Genomic DNA, 18,248 nt, shown 5'->3' with positions numbered 1-18,248 from the left:
AGTCTTGGGAGCAGATCCTCAGCTGGTGTAAATTGTCATAATTCAGTTGGACTTATGACAGTGTGTATCAGCTTAGGATCTGCCCCTACGTTTCTTTCTGTCTGTGGAAATTCCAATGGGAGAAGACAGGCTCCATGGGAACTCTTCCTGATCAGGATTGTTTGAAAATGTATGCGTCTATAAACCAGCAGCCTAAGTATAATTATGTATTCGTATTACACTAGTGAGTAGTGCCCTCAACAGAGGTCACGGCCCCATTGTACTAAACACTGAACAAACCCATAGCAAGAGACAGCCCCTGCTCCAAAGAGCTCACAATCTAAATAGACAAGAAAGACAAAGGAAACATTTTTATCCCCATTTTACAGATGAAAACTGAGATACAAAGAGAAAAAGGGCCAGATTTACAAAGGTGTTGAGGTGCCTAATGATGCAGAAAATTACCTAGTGGGGTTTACACAAGCAATCTCAGCAGGGTAGGCACCTCATGTCCAATGACATCAGTGGGAATTCAGCAGCTAACCTGCCCCAATTTAGTTGCTTTTGGAAATCCTCGTAAGTGCTGAGCTGCATCTTTAGCTGCCTAAATACTTTGTAAATCTGGCCCTCTGGACTTGCCCAAGGTCGCACTGGAAGTTGGTAGTGCAGCTGGGGAACTGATTCCAGCTCTGCCTGAGTCCTAGTGCTGACCTCAAGACCATCCTTCCTTTTACAGGCCTGATATTACTTCCACTGAAGTCAGTGATTCTTGGATATCACTAAATAAATTAATACTCAGCATTTTTATAGCACCCTATGGGCCGGTTTCTCTTCTCACTTAAACCCCATTTGCATCACTGTAACTCCATTGGCTCCAGGGCAGTTACATCTGATTTGCGTCAGGCCCAAAATCTTGAAAGAACTTCACTAATATTAAATGATTAATGCTCACAGCTCTCCTGCAGAGTAGTTATTATTATCTCTGTTTCACAATTGGTTACGTAGCTTTTCTGAGACCACATAGCTAGTAATAGAATCCTGGGGCGTTTCTGTCTCCTGGTCCTGTGCTTAGACAACTAGATAATGCTACATCTCATTCGAATCGCACACACAACATCAGCAAAAGGCTGCGTTCAGCCACCACCTCCTCAAAATTCCACTTATTGCTTAAGGATGTACAATGCATATGCAGCAAATCAATGTCCATGAAGTTTGCTATGTCACAATAAACTGTGTAGTCCTTAATTGCAAACATCATGCTGGCATTTGGAGAGTTAACAAATCTAACAATGCACCACATAAATATGCTTCCAGTCGCGTAAAGTTTGGAGAAAGATAATGTGCCAGATGCTGATGCATATTAGATGTACAAATGTAGTAACTGAGTTTCAGTTCTTCAATCTAGGGGAAAAAACTTACTTGATATGGAAGAGTGACTACTTGTCTCTGGCACACCTGCTTCAAGTGTTGGAGCAGAAGATGATTCTCTTGGCATTTCCAGAGTTGAAAGTCCTTTAGCAGTGGGATCTGCAAATGGAAATGGTGCTTAAACTCTGAGTGCATTATTTAAAAATCAGAGAACATTTTTTTATCAGCTTCCTTCTCTGATTGCCATTTTCACATCTTTTCAGTGTTCCATTTGCCATCTGGCGCCTCCAGTGATGTTACAGGTGCACAGGAAGTTGTTTCTAAATCTCTTTTTAAAGGAGATTTGTGGATAAGCCTCTTGGAGACTATTCATGTATAGTACATACTATAATGAATAAATGTACATAAAGCACCTGACTGATCTCAATTACAAAGTGTACATCAGGACTAACTTAATGGAAGTCAGTGGAGTAACACTGATGTAAATCCAGTGTAAATGACAGAGTGCCACAACTCTTGCAATATTTGGAATTATTCTTAAAGCTTCAGTTCCTAAAGTCATTTGACTGCGTGAGAATCTCCGCTTTCATTTAAAAAAAAAAAAGTTTATTGCCATCAGAGTTGCAGAGAAAAGCTTGAACATATGCATCCTACAGTTTAAAAAACTGGAAAAGAATCCCAAATCTATTATTTTAAAAAATCTCATGATTTTTAAGCTAATCTCATGATTTATGAGTAGCTGAAGTTATCAAAACTGAAAGAATCAAATCCAAAGTTTTTCCAGGCATCACTAGCTGTCTTGTGCAAGCACAAAATAACTAAGAAAATGTGAAGTTATATATTATTACAAAAAAAATCTCAAGCAGGAACGCATGGGTTACTCATTTGAAGAAACAGATCATCTGGACAGTCCACTGGGAAACACATTATGTCAGAATCCTTTCCAAAGATATTAAAGCATGCAAGTGTCAGCATTTTGCAATAGGTGCTTGAAACTGTAACCAGCAAATTATGATAACCACATCAAGCCTACTTTCCTAAACTATAATAAATGTATCCACAAACTAGTAAACTAATCAGGATGATAAAAGAAACATAAAACCCTTAGACAACAAGATATGTAACTCATTCTGGTCACTACCAGCAACATACAGCATTATAAACCAAGATCATTTAATGGGACATTGTGAATGTTTTATTCGGCGGTATAATAATACACTCAGCAATGCGTAATCATGTTGCTCTTTAGTGGATAAATATTCTCTTTAGTGGATTAAGAGGTATGATGCTAACATCTCTGACAACCCTTCCAGTTCAGCAGATGTTTGCGAATGTACATGTGAAACCTGGTTCTCATTGATTTGCAGGCTCTAATGGCGAAAAAGGGGTTGAGTCTGAACAAATCCAATTTTCCCATGGCCACCTCCCTTTGCAAACCTGTACAAAGCATTTAGAATCAGTTGGTTCATTTTCACTTGGTTGCACTGTCTCTTTGGCTCACTGGAACCACAAGTGGGACTAGGCTTCAGCCCTGACAGAACACTGACACTGATTGCCGTTAAATACATTTACCCTTGCAAAACTGGAATATAGTTATCACATCAACTATAAACATAGAATAATGAGACCGTTCTCAGTAATGGGGGATAGAAGGGCAATTACAGGAGGTGGAGCTAGACATACACAAAAACTAGGCTTCACTTCTCATGCAACAAGATAACTAGTCGTAGGAATATTTTCCCTTTTAAACCTGTGAGATCATTAATTACTGTGTGTGACCCCCAACTGAGCAATGAGTCCCCACTAACTGAAAAATACTGATGGTACTAGGCCGCTGCTTCCAAAGTCCAAGAGAAGTAGGGGCCACCATACATTTTTTAAAATTCTTTCTGGCTTTTCTAGCTGGATCACAGCATGTAACTTCTGTCTTGTGGAGAAACCAAATGAAAATGCGTTGTGTTGAGATCAGTTCAACCAATCACGCTACAGTAGAAATATCATGGGAACTCTCCCAATAAATGGGGGCTGAACTTGAAATATACCACAAACGATGGACCAATAAAGTTCATGGATACCCAGATACAGCAAAAACAAAAGTATCTGCAAAAAGCTTCATGGGAACGTTTTGTGAAGAACAAACTTCAAGCAAATCTCTACTGGTTCCAGGCTGAACTTGGAATTAGATTCCAAAAGCTAACAGTCTGCACAGCCCTACTCTATACAATCTTCTTGCCATCTATTGACTACAGCCTGCAGAGGAAATAAGTTCTAAGAACAGTGAGTGAATGTTGCACAGATTACACTGATAGATTTTAAGGCGAGAAGAGACAATTGTGATCATCTAGTCCAACCTCCTGACACACGCCATAGAATTTCATCCACTAATTCCTATATCAAGCCCAACAACATTTGTAGTTGAACTAGAGCATCTCTTTTAGATATGCTATCACCCATACATGATACTTGTGTAGAGACTACCTTCCCAATTGATTCCAACACGTTCGACAGCAAATTCACTGAGAAGCAGACACTCTGGAAGAGTACATTTATATGAGATCCGTTCTGACATTTTATATCCTACTGTCTGGCGTGTAAACAGGACTGAGTGATCAAACAGATACATTACTAAAAACTTAATAAGTAATAACAGCTTTTGGTTTGGTTTGTGGTTGTCCTCACCTGTCTCTTTCTGTTCTCCCAGCTTGTCTAGAACATTAAAGGAAACGTCAAGGTATTCTCTCTGTATAGCACTCACAGCAATCTTTCTCTGTTTTCTTTGCCTGGGAACAATCTGAATCTTAAATTCTGACTCCTCAGCTTCTTCCTCCTGTTTCTGTTCTGTATCAGATTCTGTGCTGGCATCAAGCTTATCAGGTTCTGTTTGGTTTTCAGAGTCTTCAGGAACCTTAATAAGGACAGTTTTTACATTTGAACTTGGAACTGGTCCACTAGGTTTAATTTCTTCCATACTAAGCTCAGAGTTATCATCAAGGGACATCTCAGGGAGCGCAAATGACTTTTGCAATAAGTCTCGCTTTTGCTTAAGTGTTAGTGGGCTCCCGCAGGACACATCTTGAAGCTCCTCTGGCTTAGCTAACTCTTCAAAGTCTTTTTGAACTTTGGGAGCTGTGGAGGGGATTTCCTTTTTTCCTAATGAAACATTATTGCTCGCATCCTTAGATGTAAAGTCTCTGGAGCAATCCTCAATGCTGAACTGTACGAGGCGGGTTGCACTGAGGCTGAGGGCAGAGGCACTGATGGGAGATGAGGGAGATGACACAGCAGTTTTGCCAGAGATACCATCATTTAATTGGTTCGTTGTTTCTTCTTCTTCTTCATCACTCTCCACTATTCTCAGGGGAGGAAGTGGTTCAAAGACTAGAGAGTCACTGTCTGAAGTGGAAAGGATTGAATGTTTATCAGGCCCTGATGTTGAGTCAGAGGACAAATCTATCAGATCTAAATCCTCTTTAAGAACAGGAGGTTTCACTGGAGAATCCACTTTTACTTCATATGTTTCCATGCAGTTTAGCCTGACTTCTGGTATGACAGGTCTCCTTATTTCCTGGAAGCTTTCCATGACAGAAGGATTCTCTTTTGTCTCTGTATTTTCAGTCCTGATAGAAGAATTCTGTCTAGGTCGTCCATAATCATTCTGTCTATGCATGGTGTAAGCAGCAGTGGCGGGTGGTTTATCTAAGTCACACCGGTCTATGCAGGACTTCCTACGATGTTCATCTAATGTAAACAACAGGGAGTCTGCATTCCCTATATCAAGAGATTTTTGTTTTAGAGAGCGCAGTTTTTTTTTCTGAATGCTTTCTTCTCTCACACAGTGTAGAATGCTGTCTTGTAACGCCCCAGTTTCTCTATATTCAGCCAGTTCTATTTCACCTGATTAAAACAGAAAAAGCTAGTACTATTTTACTGGGAGATTTTTGGCAGAAATCATGTCTTGATCTCTAGTTCAGCACACGACTGACATTTCAGATACAAACCCAGTGTTATGACAGTTAATCTTCAATCAAAATCATCTGATTTTTGTTCTCATCTCAGAGTCACACTACAAAGAATTTTGCCACAGGCAAAGAAAAAGCCACTGCCCAGATCACTTTACTCAGACTGGTTTCAGACTAGCAGCTGTGTTAGTCTGTATTCGCAAAAAGGAGTACTTGTGACACCTTAGAGACTAACCAATTTATTTGAGCATAAGCTTTCGTGAGCTACAGCTCACTTCATCGGACGCATTAAATTTGTTAGTCTCTAAGGTGCCACAAGTACTCCTTTTCTTTTTTACTCAGACCATTAGATTGTAAAAGCAAATTCTCAGCTTCCACCAGATGTGCCCTTCATAGGGTCTATTCGGCCCTATATATTGAATAAAAGATGGTGTGGTGAAAAGGTTTTATTGGAATCCATGTGGGACGGCTGCATTACTTATGAGTGGTGAAGCCACCCAGTAGTTATATGGGTCATCCCAAAACATACGTCAATATCACCTTTACACCATACCTCCCTGTATTCTGTATATGGCATATAGGTTAGAGGAAAGTGGTTTTAGAAATATTTTATTTTGCTGTAGCACTGCTGCAGTACCAAGGAGCCCTTGTCATTACTGTTACTATAGATCATTCTGCCTTGGAAACCCAATGCCAAAAACAGAAGGAAAAATTACTCCAAATGTTTAGCCTAGGGATTGTCAGAAAATTAGTTTTTTGCTACCAAAAAAAAAAAAAAGGATAATTTAAAACCAAAAAACTGAAAAATGAACATTTTTCAGGTTTGGGCAAACAACAACTGATTTTTTTTAAGCAATGAAAAACCAAAACATTTTCAACAACATTGGCATTATTTCCACAAATATTTCCATTTAATCAAAAAGCCAACTTCTGTCAAAAGAGAAGCTTCAACTGAAAATTTTCAACCACCTCCAGTTTAGCCATTAGTAGAAGAGGAAAAATTTAGAAACTGCTCAAACTGAGCTTTAAATAGCATTTCTATATATTATAGAGTCACATTTTAACAAGAAACTATTGATTTTGTGGCCCAACATCATAAGATGCCTTAAAGAGGCCTTACTTCTGGAAAGTACTGATTTTCAGAGAATGAGAACTCAAACTCCTACAAGTGTGTGAACAAGAATATTCAAATGATGCATAGGGACAAAGTATACATAAATTAAGGTGTTAGCATGCTACAGGCAGCAGATTATCGTACTTCTTCACAACTTAACTCTGATACAAAAATTCATACTTCTCTGGGCATTCATCTCCACTGGTTGATATTTCACCATTTTGCTGCCACCAATCCTTTTCAGCCTTGCAAAGAATGTCTGAGACTCTTTACTGCAGGGTCCAGTTGGGGTGTCATGAATATCAGATTCATCAAAGACACTGTCTTCCTCTGCTCGGGAAAGAAAATCATTATTACTCCTCAGAGTCAGGCCTTGCACAAGAAACAGAGCCTACGGACCAAATCCTCAGCTGCTACACATCAGTTTTTAAAGTAGAAAATTTAAAACGTTCTACAGGTTTGTAAAGAAACCCATATCATGGTAATACCATTCAAAACACACTTTGCAGCTTGAACGATTAAGGTCTGAAAAGTAAGGAACAGTATTTTTTTTTAAGCAGTTAGTGCTTGTTGTAGCATTCACCATGCACAGTATACGGTGAGATCCTCAGCGGGCATAAATTGGAGCAGCTCCATTGAAGTCAGCAGTCCTGTCACAACTAGTACAGTGAAGTACAGCAGAGATGTTGGGAGAGATAGTGGATGCTGGGCAAATGCATCCTCTGCATCAGGACTATTGCTGACTGAGATAGGATTACTCCTATTGCTGGTCCTCTGAGCAGGAGCAAATGTACCCCTGCCTAGCATTTGCTGATGATACTGGCATATGCATTAGCTGATTGGAGGCTAAATATGACTGTTAATCTGTAGACAACACACATACACAGCCCTGGGGATGTGGGAGAGGGCCAGCCCTTCAGTTTTCCAAAACACTATGGAATGATCCTGGCCTATTTCTTGCAGGTTTGGGAAAAACCTTCCTGTACCCCCTTCCTGCTCTTCCACACTAGTAAGTACAGGATGAGATTCATCCCTCAGTTTAATAATAATACTCTGTGCTAATATAGTAACAGTTTGTCCATATACAAACCATTTCATTTGTGCATTGCAAAGCACTTCCCAAAAGCCTAGCATAGTAGGTAAGTAGTATTCTCCTTACTTTACATAAGGTGAAACTGAGATGAAGTGTGGTCCAAGGCCACACAGTGGGTCTAGGTCCGTAGCAGAGACAAGATTAGAACTCAGGATTTCTTTAATCCTTACAAACTGCCCATTCTCCTAGACCATGATGCCACAAGTATCTAGACATCCATTAAAGACATCTTTTAGAAATACTAAATGTCAGCCAGCAAATGTGATTCCATTTTACAGGCTGGCATATTGCCAGTTCTCCCTGTCACTATAACTTACTTGTACAGATAAAGGCAAAGACAAACAGATGGTGAAATTAGTCCAGAGTCATCTGAAGAAACAAAATAGTCTGGTTCTCAGTAACACTAAGGCCGCTTTGTGCTGCCCTAGCAGCATAAAGGTGTCGTCAAGTTGTGGTAAATATAAAATATAGAATTCACATCCATTTGAAGGCCCCTTTGCACTTGCAGAGTGGTGTAAAGTAGCCTTAGTGTAAATGAGAATTTGGACCTCTGTTTGACAGACACGTTTATCATTCAACTTTTCAAAATGCCAAGCACTAAGCAACATGCAGCAAAGCAGAAAAGGTACTGACAGAAATAAAATGACAGAGTGGGCAGAAAACGCATTCTAATTTTACTCGTTTTGTCCTTTATCCTGCGGGGATAGTCTTTCACAAAAGTCTTGAGTAGATTTTAATCACAGTGACACTGGATAAACTCTAGGTATCCAGCCCACACTCAGTAAATGAAAGGTTTTAGAAACTGAGGGTAAATTTGACCCTTCTGTAAGTATTTTTCTCATGCAAGAAAAACAGATTGCTGCACACCAGGAAGAGTCTTTGTCAGGTAAGAAGGTAGTAACAAATTCCCTAAAAGGCAGCTATGTTTTATCATCAATAGAACCCCTCTAAGAAATTATCCAATTGGTTTATAATAGAATAATAAAATTTGCAATTGTATAGGTTCTCATCCAGGGATATCAAACCACTTTTCCAACACTAATTTTCACATTGCCCCTGTATTACTGTACCGATTTCATAACTGGTAGAGTGAGGTGCAGAAAAACTAGCTCACCTTCCATAGAGCAGACAGGAAAAGCTGGGAATAGAATCCAAGAATCTCAGTCCTGCCTCTAACTGCTAGATCACACTCCCTCATCACCCACGGCTTAATGAATTAAATCAGTGGCTACTGCAGAAATTTAAATATTTAAAATACCTTTTTCCTTTTCACTATATCGGCTTATGTTACTGTTGTCACTGTACAAAGGACCGGCGGTGGCATGCGGCTTGCAGCTGTGGTACTGGGCGTTGAGCGTGTTGACTGTTATGTAGATCAGATGCAGCACAATCTTGCTGATGTCACAGTCTCTGTACGGATACTATTCAGTGAAATAAAAAGATTTTACCTTAAAAACTAACTTTGCCTCTTGATTTGTCTATAGTAGGCCCTTCCCTTGAATAAATATTGAGGTAATAATATAGAACTGGCCAAGCATATTATCTTCTGGTAGCCCTTGGCACTCCTATGATCTTATGTTTCTAAATACATCCTAGAAAGCAGGAATATTCCTCCACTTTGTAAAGAATGCTTTATAAAAAGAAACTATAGATAACTATAGATAAAACATTTTGAAGGATTCCCTATGAGGATAGTTTAATATATTATTTCCTTGGTTTTTATATGATAAAGCAGGCTGTTAAGGATACCTCAAGAGGTCTTACCAGACCTATTTACAAAATATTTGCTATTTCACTGATTTCCAATTTCTCCATTTTGTTCTGTATTTCTCCATGTGTTCTGTATGTCAAATTACTGTCAAAGCTTCAGATCTCAGCTCCAATAGGCACTTTACTGAAGTTATGTTCTTTACAACTCACATAAAAACATTATGTGAATTAAGAACTCCAGTTGTTAAATTGACACTATTAACTTAAAATTTAGTCAATTTTTAAAGTAGCATCAGATATTACAACTGAGTCCACCTGCCAGTTTTGTGGTTTTACAACCCATTTTCCTGTATTCAAAAATATTTTTCTTGCTCAGGCTGTTAGATGAAAGAACCACATCAACAATGGGAGAAACTGACTAGCTTGTTGACTGTATAGGGTAAACAGTGAAACTAATTTACACAAATTGAAATTAAATACACAAAGTAAACAAACTGAAAGAAGAGAGAAAAATGTTTCCCACTAATCCCTTTTGGGTTTAGTAGGTTTAGGCACCACCTGAAACAAAATTTAGACTGAAATGTGAATTTCAAGATAACACTCCTTCAAGACAACGAACCTTGTAAAGAATGACAAGTAACGCCTTTAACCACATCTGCCGAATGTGAGGTTTGATGGACCAGAGGGAGCAGCGGGGAGGCTGCTGGAAGTAATGTCTTAGTTGAGGACAAGTGCAATACTTCAGCACCTGAACCACTAACGGAAGGAGATGTTTTCCCAGGTTAATGTTATAGTCCATCACCTGAAATGAATATTCATTTAGATTTTAGTGCACCGACAAGAAAATCAACTCCACATATGTTACCAATTGCCATACGACAACAGCAGTTTAAATACTGGGAAGGTGAAGGGAAATAAGGGCCTGCAGGGAGTTTCCACAATCACCTAGAAAGCTTTCAGGAAGTTTGCTGTTTTGTTAGCTCTTTGCATGGTATCAGCCTGATGAGTCATTTACTACAACACGGCCACTATGTTATTTATCATTTCAAAACACACTATTGGCAAAATTTTCAAACCTCCCCAATTAAGTTGCAGAGACAATATACGTATCAATGTTTGCTGTGGTTGCTAAATACCTTTTTGGTGGGTAGAAATTGAGGATGTGCATCAACAAATGTGTGTTCACGCACACAAATGCCTAGTTTGCAACCGATGAGTGCAGCCTTGCTTATAAAACATAGCTCAGCGGATCAAATTCCACCTTCAGTTACAATAATATTTATCAACAGGTTGGCACAAGAGCAAATTAAGGCAAAAACTGGCCCTTTATGTCATGTTATATTGTGAGGCAATGCAAAAAAAAATTGTTTGGGGGATCAGTTAGCCATGCAAATAGGTTTTGAACCATAAACAACTGAATGTTGCACATCTCTTGCTTAAATACCATCCTAGCACTGAAGGATGCAAGCACATTTTACTCTTTTAATACATTGTTCAATTAAAACAACTTTACATTTATAGCATTGAAAGTCAATGCACTCTTAAGTGCCTGGATCACTTTTGAAAAAGGGCACATAAGCTCCTAAATCACTTAGGCACATTTGAAACTTTTCTCCAAAGGCCTATGTTATAAACCACTTTCCAAACAAAAATGCTCAGTGATGTAAAATCTAGTAAAATGGTTCATCCTGTAATTAGACCCTGTTTAGCTAGATGGGGAAAGTGTGTTAGCAAGAGGGGTGTTTAAAAACAGCTCTGGCTAGCACAGTCTGAACTGTAGTGTGCACAGGGCCTGCTCATACACCAAAATATATCATGCTGGGTCATTCTTGTGTTATAAGACAGTGTGATCATGGATGGACGAACAGGACCAAAATGAACTTATACCCATGTTAGGTAACCAGCTACATTTGCCAACTCTCATGATCTTAGCATGAGTCTTTTGATATTAGGTGTTTTTCTTCAGTCCCCAGGTCCTGGAGTCATGTAATCAGCCAAGACTCCCATATCTCTTTGTTAAAAAAAAAAAAAAGTTTCTAGCTCTCATAATTGCAGAGAAAAGCTTGAAAATGTCAACTCTAAAGGTTTCAATATCAGGAGGCTAATAAAAATTATCCAAGTTTTTTTAACCTCATGATTTTTAAGTCAATATGATTTTGTGGGCCTGACTTATGATTTTTAAATATTTTGGCTTAGCAATTCCTCACATATAAATGGGTGGACTAATCACCTCACTCTCAGCCCCTATACACACACACACACACACGTTATTTTCCAAACTTACCCACTGCTGGGATTTACATTCATTTTTTCATTAAAGTAGCAAAGCCCTAAGACAGGACTGTATATACAAACACAAGATTTAGCTCCCAAGCTCCAGCACAAGTGGACTGACTAGGCTTTTCTATGCAGAGTTTCCTGTTCTTGTCTCCGTCTCTCTATTACTTTAACATTCCTTGAGTCGAGCTAATGAGACCCACCTTGTCTATCTACCAATATACATAAACTGTCAGATGAATATATAGTGCATCTTCATATATGGTCCGAGAGCCTGACATCTGATTGCAACAAGGCTATAACATGGTTCTGTAACATGAGTATACTATGTTTTGACCAAATCACCACCACAGGTAAGAACAAACTGTGTTATAACAAGTTTCAGAGTAGCAGCCTTGTTAGTCTGTATCCACAAAAAGAACAGGAGTACTTGTGGCACCTTAGAGACTAACAAATTTGAGCATAAGCTTTTGTGGGCTACAGCCCACTTCATCAAATGCACAGAATGGAACACACAGATAGATAGATAAAGAACATGAAAAGGTGGAGTAAGAGGCTAATTAATTAAGATGAGTTATTATCAGCAGGAGAACAAAAACTTTTGATATGATTATCACTACAAAAGTTTTTTTCTCCTGCTGATAATAGCTCTTCTTAATTAATTAGCCTCTTACTCCACCTTTTCATGTTCTTTGTATATCTATGTCTTCTTACTATAGGTTCCATTCTATGCATCCGATGAAGTGAGCTGTAGCCCATGAAAGCTTATGCTCTAATAAATTTGTTAGTCTCTAAGGTGCCACAAGTACTCCTGTTCTTTTTGTAATAACAAGGTGTCTCAATGTAGTCCATTTTGTATTTCAGACAAGCCCTGAAGCCAATGGCACTTTTCTACATGTTATATTAAGATTTCGGAAGTCTAAAGTTATATATCCTGACTATAGCTCAACCATAGGACTTAAAGCACAGTTTTACAAAGTATTATCAAGGCCCATTTGTGCTATATTCTTTCCTCCAAAAAGAACTGTCCAATACCACCACCTGGTGGGATAACATCAAAATGATTTTACCTTGCATAATCTTATTTCAGTGTTTGCTGCAAGGAACAAAAGGTATCTATCTTACATAAAAATAGCAAAGCAGCAATATTAGGGTGTAAGGAGCTGAATACTAACAATAATCTTTGGAAATAATGTTTTCTTGAGCTAAACCTTCTAAGTTTAAGCTCAGGAAAGTTAAAGCTAATAAACCAGCACATTCATCCAATCCCACCATTTGCAGAACTGGCCGCAGAAAGTAAATATTTATAAATTTTGTGTTATGTTAATGTTGTATTTTACAAAGTTTCCTCTTCTTGTGAGCAAATGCCAGTGCTGCAATAAAGAGTGTGGCTCCAACAGCCAAGGAGATTCCCTACACTACAGAATGCTCCCTTATATCAGAAGTAAAAAAAAAAAAAATCATAAAACAAATTCAAAATGACTATTTTCACACTAAAGACATGGAGTAAAATCCTGGCTCCATTAAAGTGAATGGCAAAGTTCCCACTGACTTCAGTGGATTCCACCCATGGATCTAAATTTTCAAAAGTGAATAGTGCTTTTGTGAGCCCAACCTGAGACACCTTAAAGAGACCAGAAATTTAGAGAGTGTGTGTTCAGCACTTCTGAAAATCAAGCCTTTCAAAACGTGTCTCAAGTTGAGCACCCCAAAATTGTGCCAAGCACAATTATTAGTTACTTTGGAAAATTTAGGTTATGGTTCTACTGTCTAACTTCCACCTTCTGAACCTTCAAGCTCAACACAACACAATTGACCTGAACCTCCTTTCATATACAGCACTATATATCCACAGTAAGAGGTAAATCAGGAACAAAACACTGTGACTGCATCTTGATATGTCTGGTGTGCAGTTTGTACAAATGCATCCTAATCTAACTGCCCACGTGCACATGGACCTGATCTGCATGTACAAATGTCTGCATGTTTTGCCTGAGGCTGCATGTGAATTTCTACAGATTCATCCATCGCACCCCGCTTTGGAAAAAATGGGTGCTTCCTCCAATGTGTATAACAAAAAAGCCGATGAAAATTCTTGCATCTTTATTGGGCATTTTTAATGTTTTATGGTTATTTGAACTACTGACCATTTTTCTCACTTAAAGTTCACGTAACAGGGAGTTTTAATAAGGAGCTATGGGGAAACATGGCAGCAATGAAAAGACTTTGTCATCAAAAGCAATAATGATACTCTGCAACCATGTAGCACTTTTCAGCCAAGTATCACTTTACCAGTGTGAGTTAATTAAGCCCTTGTGAGATAGGGAATTATTGTGGACCCCATTTTACAGATGAAGAAACTAGAGCACAGAGAGAAAAACTGACCTGCTTGAGGTTATATAGCATGTCTATGGTGCAAATGAGCATAGAACCCATGAATTCTAACTTGCAGTCTCTGTCTTTAACCACTTTCCTTCCTTCTCCAAAGCAATAGCACTAGGAAAGGCACTTCATAAGTCTAGACTGAGCGTTTTGAAGGGTGAACAAGCAACACAGCCCTTCTCGCTCTCAAATTCATCCACTTATTACAATGAGAGCATATATCTAAGGTATCAGGTTTGTTTACTGATCATTCAACCAGCATTTTTAACACTGTAAAGGAGACTGCCTTGCAGACATTTCAGGAACCCCAGACAACGGTAGCTGGCTGGGTGAGGTATTTTGGTGCCAGCTCATTGGATCACATATGCCCAGTGAGAATAAATCACACCTACTTGTGCTATTCCAGCGATAAATGCATTAAAACAAGTTGAAATGCGCATTTTCTGAGGCGCAATCATGAAGCATCCTTCCTGTTGATCATAGCCAAGCAAGACATACAGATGGCGCTTCACTGTGTTGAAGGCTTTAGCACTGCTGATATCTGACTCAGCACTACTTTCATCCTTTGCCATAAACTTCATTAGCACAGTAATCAGCTGGTGGACGGTCTGATGATCAATCCCAGCATCCTCTGGAAGCAGGTCCTTTATTGTATTGTCATTCTCTGGGGATGGTTGTCCTATCAGCACAAGAAAGACACTGATGAGAATGATTGCAGTGCAAGGCAATAAAGAATCAGGCCAGAGACATCTATCCAAGAGACTTCTGACCCTATATGCACTTCTAAATGTCTCACTTCTGACCCTATACACACATGTGAAGCCAGTAGGAATTGTGCATGCATTTCTGAGGGCAGTAATCTATTCTTGCCTTTAGGTACTTTAGGTATACGAAATTAACTCCGTATTTTGTTGAAGTCAAAAGCCTTTCAACTCCTCAAACGTCCTCAGTGAACAGTCATACTGTATGGGACTGATTCTGATTTCTGTTCACACCAGTGTAACTCCACCACGTTCTGTGGCCTTACTCCTGGTTTACACTACTGTGAGCAAAAGAAGATTAATATTTTATGGGTTAGAGCCACAGTTGGTGTAATTCATCATAGTTCCATTGACTTCAATGGAACAAAATTTACTCCAGCTAAGGGTAATCCCAATAAAACCCCAAAAATCCCAGTGGTGGGCAACCTGAGGCCCATGGTCCATCAGGTTAATCCACTGGCGAGCTGCGAGACAGTTAACATTGACCGACCGCAGGCACAGCCGCCCACAGCTCCCAGTGGCCACGGTTTGCCATTCCCAGCTAATGGGAGCTGCAGGAAGCAGCGGCCAGCATGTCCCTGCGGCCCGCGCCGCTTCCTGCAGCTCCCATTGGCTGGGAACGGGGAACTGCGGCCACTGGGAACTGCGGGCAGCCGTGCCTGCTGACAGTCAATGTAAACAAACTGTCTCGCAACCCCCCAGCAGATTACCCCGATGGGCCACATACAGCCCGCATACGGGCCACAGGTTGCCCACCACTGCTTTAGAGGATAAGAGAGAGGGAAAATCCTGCATTTGATCAAATAGAAAATAAAGGATTCACCTTCTAACATGCTTAGTGCATACTTCTCTCCAGACACAGAAGAACAGTGGATTTACCTGAATAGATTGTGCCACTTTAGGTTTATCCAGGAAAGCCACAGCTTCCAAAGGAATGCAGAGACCCTAACTATCATCCAGTGCTGCTAAGTAAATCCCTAAAATCTACACAGAGTGTGTTAAGTATGCTGTCTGATAGTCTAAGCCAAATTGTTGCTTATACTGTAGTATACTATAGTATCATATCATATATATGGTTTTACAAAAGTTAAATATTTAGTACAAATATTGTCATTATTATTTTCCAGTGAAAGAAGTTGGATTTGATCATTCCCCTGCAGTGCACGCAACCCAAACAGTACTGCATGACAATCCGAACAAGAGGGAAATTGACTAACTGAGCATCATTGTCCATTCTGACTGAATGCAAAAAGGAAACAAGCAGCAAGAAGAACAAACAGTAAATTAGATTTATAACATTCTTTCCATTTTCATAATCTAAAACCTTTTCAGCAACATTTTTAGGTAAGGAATATTTTTAACCCTTATGATTTCTAACTCATAGGTGCACAGGAGCACCACGGAAAAAAAGTGGTGGGTACTGGGGCACCCACCGGCAGCCCCATCAATGCCTGCCCAACCCCCTCCCCAATGCCTCCTTCCCGCCAGCAGCCCCACCAATCAGTGCCTCCCCCAGCACCTCCCACCCGTCGTGATCAGCTGTTCTGCAGCGTGCAGGAGGCACTGGGGGGAGGAGGAGAAGCGAGGGCGAGGCACACTCTGGGAAGGGGTTGGAGTGGAGTGGGAAGGGGCGGGAAGAGGTGGGGCAGAGGTGGGGCCTTGTGTGAAGGGGTGGAGTGGTGGCAGGGCCTGAGGCGGAGCCATGGGGAGCACCCCCCGGCATATTAGAAAGTCGGTGCCTATGCATAGGTAATGGAATTAGGTGTGCAGGGTGTTCTGCCGCACCTCCTGGCTTGAAGTGGTTTTCATCATATACAGGTTTAGTTTGGTGCAATGGCTCTCAGCACCCCCACTATACAAACTGTTCCAGTGCACCTGTTTTAACCTGTCAGGGCCCCTTTATTTGGCCCATGAAATATCATCCTACATTTTACCATATGTCTAAACAGGTCTTTATTATTGAGATCCTTCACACTAGAGATGAAGTATCAGAAGTACTGAGTATCTACAACTCCAGCTGAAGTCAATAGGAGCTACAGCTGCCCAGCACGTCTAAGTATGAGGTTTTTTTACAACTAACAATATGTGAAGGTATAAAGCAGAAGTGTTGGTAGAGAATGCAATGTACTGTAATTCCAACACAACCTGTTTACATATTGATTAAAATAAAGTACGTGCTGCATAATTCAAATTCACACTCTTTTTTTCAGGTATGAATTAGGGCTGCAGCAGTGGCTCCCAGCTCCACGCTCCAAGCATTGTGACCTGGCACACGGTCTCAGCACCACTCTCATTCAAATTTGGCCCCAGACCTGAGGAAGAGCACTGGGGAGCTCGAAAGTTTGTCTCTCTCACCAACAGAAGTTGGTCCAGTAAAAAAGATATTACCTCCACCACCTTGTGTCTCTTATCCCTGACCCCTTTTGGTCCTTTAGAATTCAACTGAGAGTGATAACCTTTCCAAACAATTCCACAGCAGAGATATAATTCTCTATTAAATTCTATAGAATACTTTCTCTAAAAAGGACATCAATCTCATTCAGAAGATTTTACAGTTTTTTCTTTAGCCCCCTACTGGTTTCATCTCTATTAAATTCTGCGTGACTTTTCCATAACATTAAAAAATATAACTATGAAACTGAATGAGTCATTAATGTGGGTCTAAATCTACCCCAAAACTTTCACATACAATTAAATGAGTAAGGAATCTGATAAAATTATCCTTTTTACTTTTGCTTACTGAGCTGTGTCTTTCAGAAACTTGAAGATAAGGAAATATTCAGCCTTGCAATGGGTATACAGTCGTGGCATGAGTTAATGGATACTTCCAAGGACTTTTTCTGAGCTTTCACTCTCCAGAGTTAGTGTTATGCTCTTATGAGCATGCAAAATCTCATATCTGGTACTTCTCTCTGTTATCAGCATCCATTATGATGCCACTGTAAACTACATCAGGGAAACCAGGGGGGCAGATCCTCAGCTGCTGTAAATTATCATAGCTCCACTGAGGATCAGCCCCGGCGTATGTTAATTACATTGTCCTCCTCCTACTGGCTAGATGTCTGCTTTTTTAGCCATTATTATAGGGCAATTCATAAACAAGGACTATTGGGGGATTTGAGTGGTATTTGGTTTGTTATTTGTTTTAAATATGGAAGAGTCAACTGATCTAATTTAATAAACAGATATTTCGATATTACCCACCAGTTTGTAACAGTTCTAAGGTATGTCAGATTTGGAGACTAAACTTCTTGCACACATACAAAATGGGAAATTACTGCCTAGGAAGGAGTACTGCGGAAAGGGATCTGGGGGTCATAGTGGATCACAAGCTAAATATGAGTCAGCAGTGTAACACTGTTGCAAAAAAACCAAATATCATTCCGGGATGTATTAGCAGGAGTATTGTAAGCAAGACACAAAGTAATTCTTCCACTCTACTGTGCTCTAATTAGGCCTCAGCTGGAATATTGTGTCCAGTTCTAGTCGCCACATTTGAGGAAAGATGTGGACAAATTGGAGAGAGTCCAGAGAAGAGCAACAAAAATGATTAAAGGTCTAGAAAACATGACCTATGAGCGAAGATTTAAAAAATTGGATTTGTT

The 18,248-nt window shown here is 39.8% G+C and overlaps 1 protein-coding gene across 15 annotated transcripts in view; it reads right to left on the bottom strand.

The window, feature by feature from the left end:
* Window positions 1-18,248, bottom strand: part of UNC79 (unc-79 homolog, NALCN channel complex subunit) — a 150,642-nt gene that overhangs the window by 60,083 nt on the left and 72,311 nt on the right. For 11 of the 15 annotated variants that reach the window (XM_043549113.1, XM_043549119.1, XM_043549109.1 and 8 more), the window contains 6 exons: window positions 14,275-14,561; window positions 9,843-10,025; window positions 8,772-8,934; window positions 6,601-6,753; window positions 4,027-5,241; window positions 1,399-1,506 (listed from right to left, as the gene is read on the bottom strand). In XM_043549113.1, coding sequence (XP_043405048.1) covers window positions 1,399-1,506; window positions 4,027-5,241; window positions 6,601-6,753; window positions 8,772-8,934; window positions 9,843-10,025; window positions 14,275-14,561 — 2,109 coding nt within the window. The remainder of the gene's footprint in view (window positions 1-1,398; window positions 1,507-4,026; window positions 5,242-6,600; window positions 6,754-8,771; window positions 8,935-9,842; window positions 10,026-14,274; window positions 14,562-18,248) is intronic. The other 4 variants (XM_043549107.1, XM_037900872.2, XM_037900873.2 and 1 more) reach the window with 2 other exon arrangements.

Source organism: Chelonia mydas, chromosome 6 (genome assembly GCF_015237465.2).
Source record: "Chelonia mydas isolate rCheMyd1 chromosome 6, rCheMyd1.pri.v2, whole genome shotgun sequence".
NCBI classification, from domain to species: Eukaryota; Metazoa; Chordata; order Testudines; family Cheloniidae; genus Chelonia; species Chelonia mydas.
Note: the sequence above shows the minus strand (reverse complement) of the source record. Positions and strands in the feature narration are given on the sequence as shown.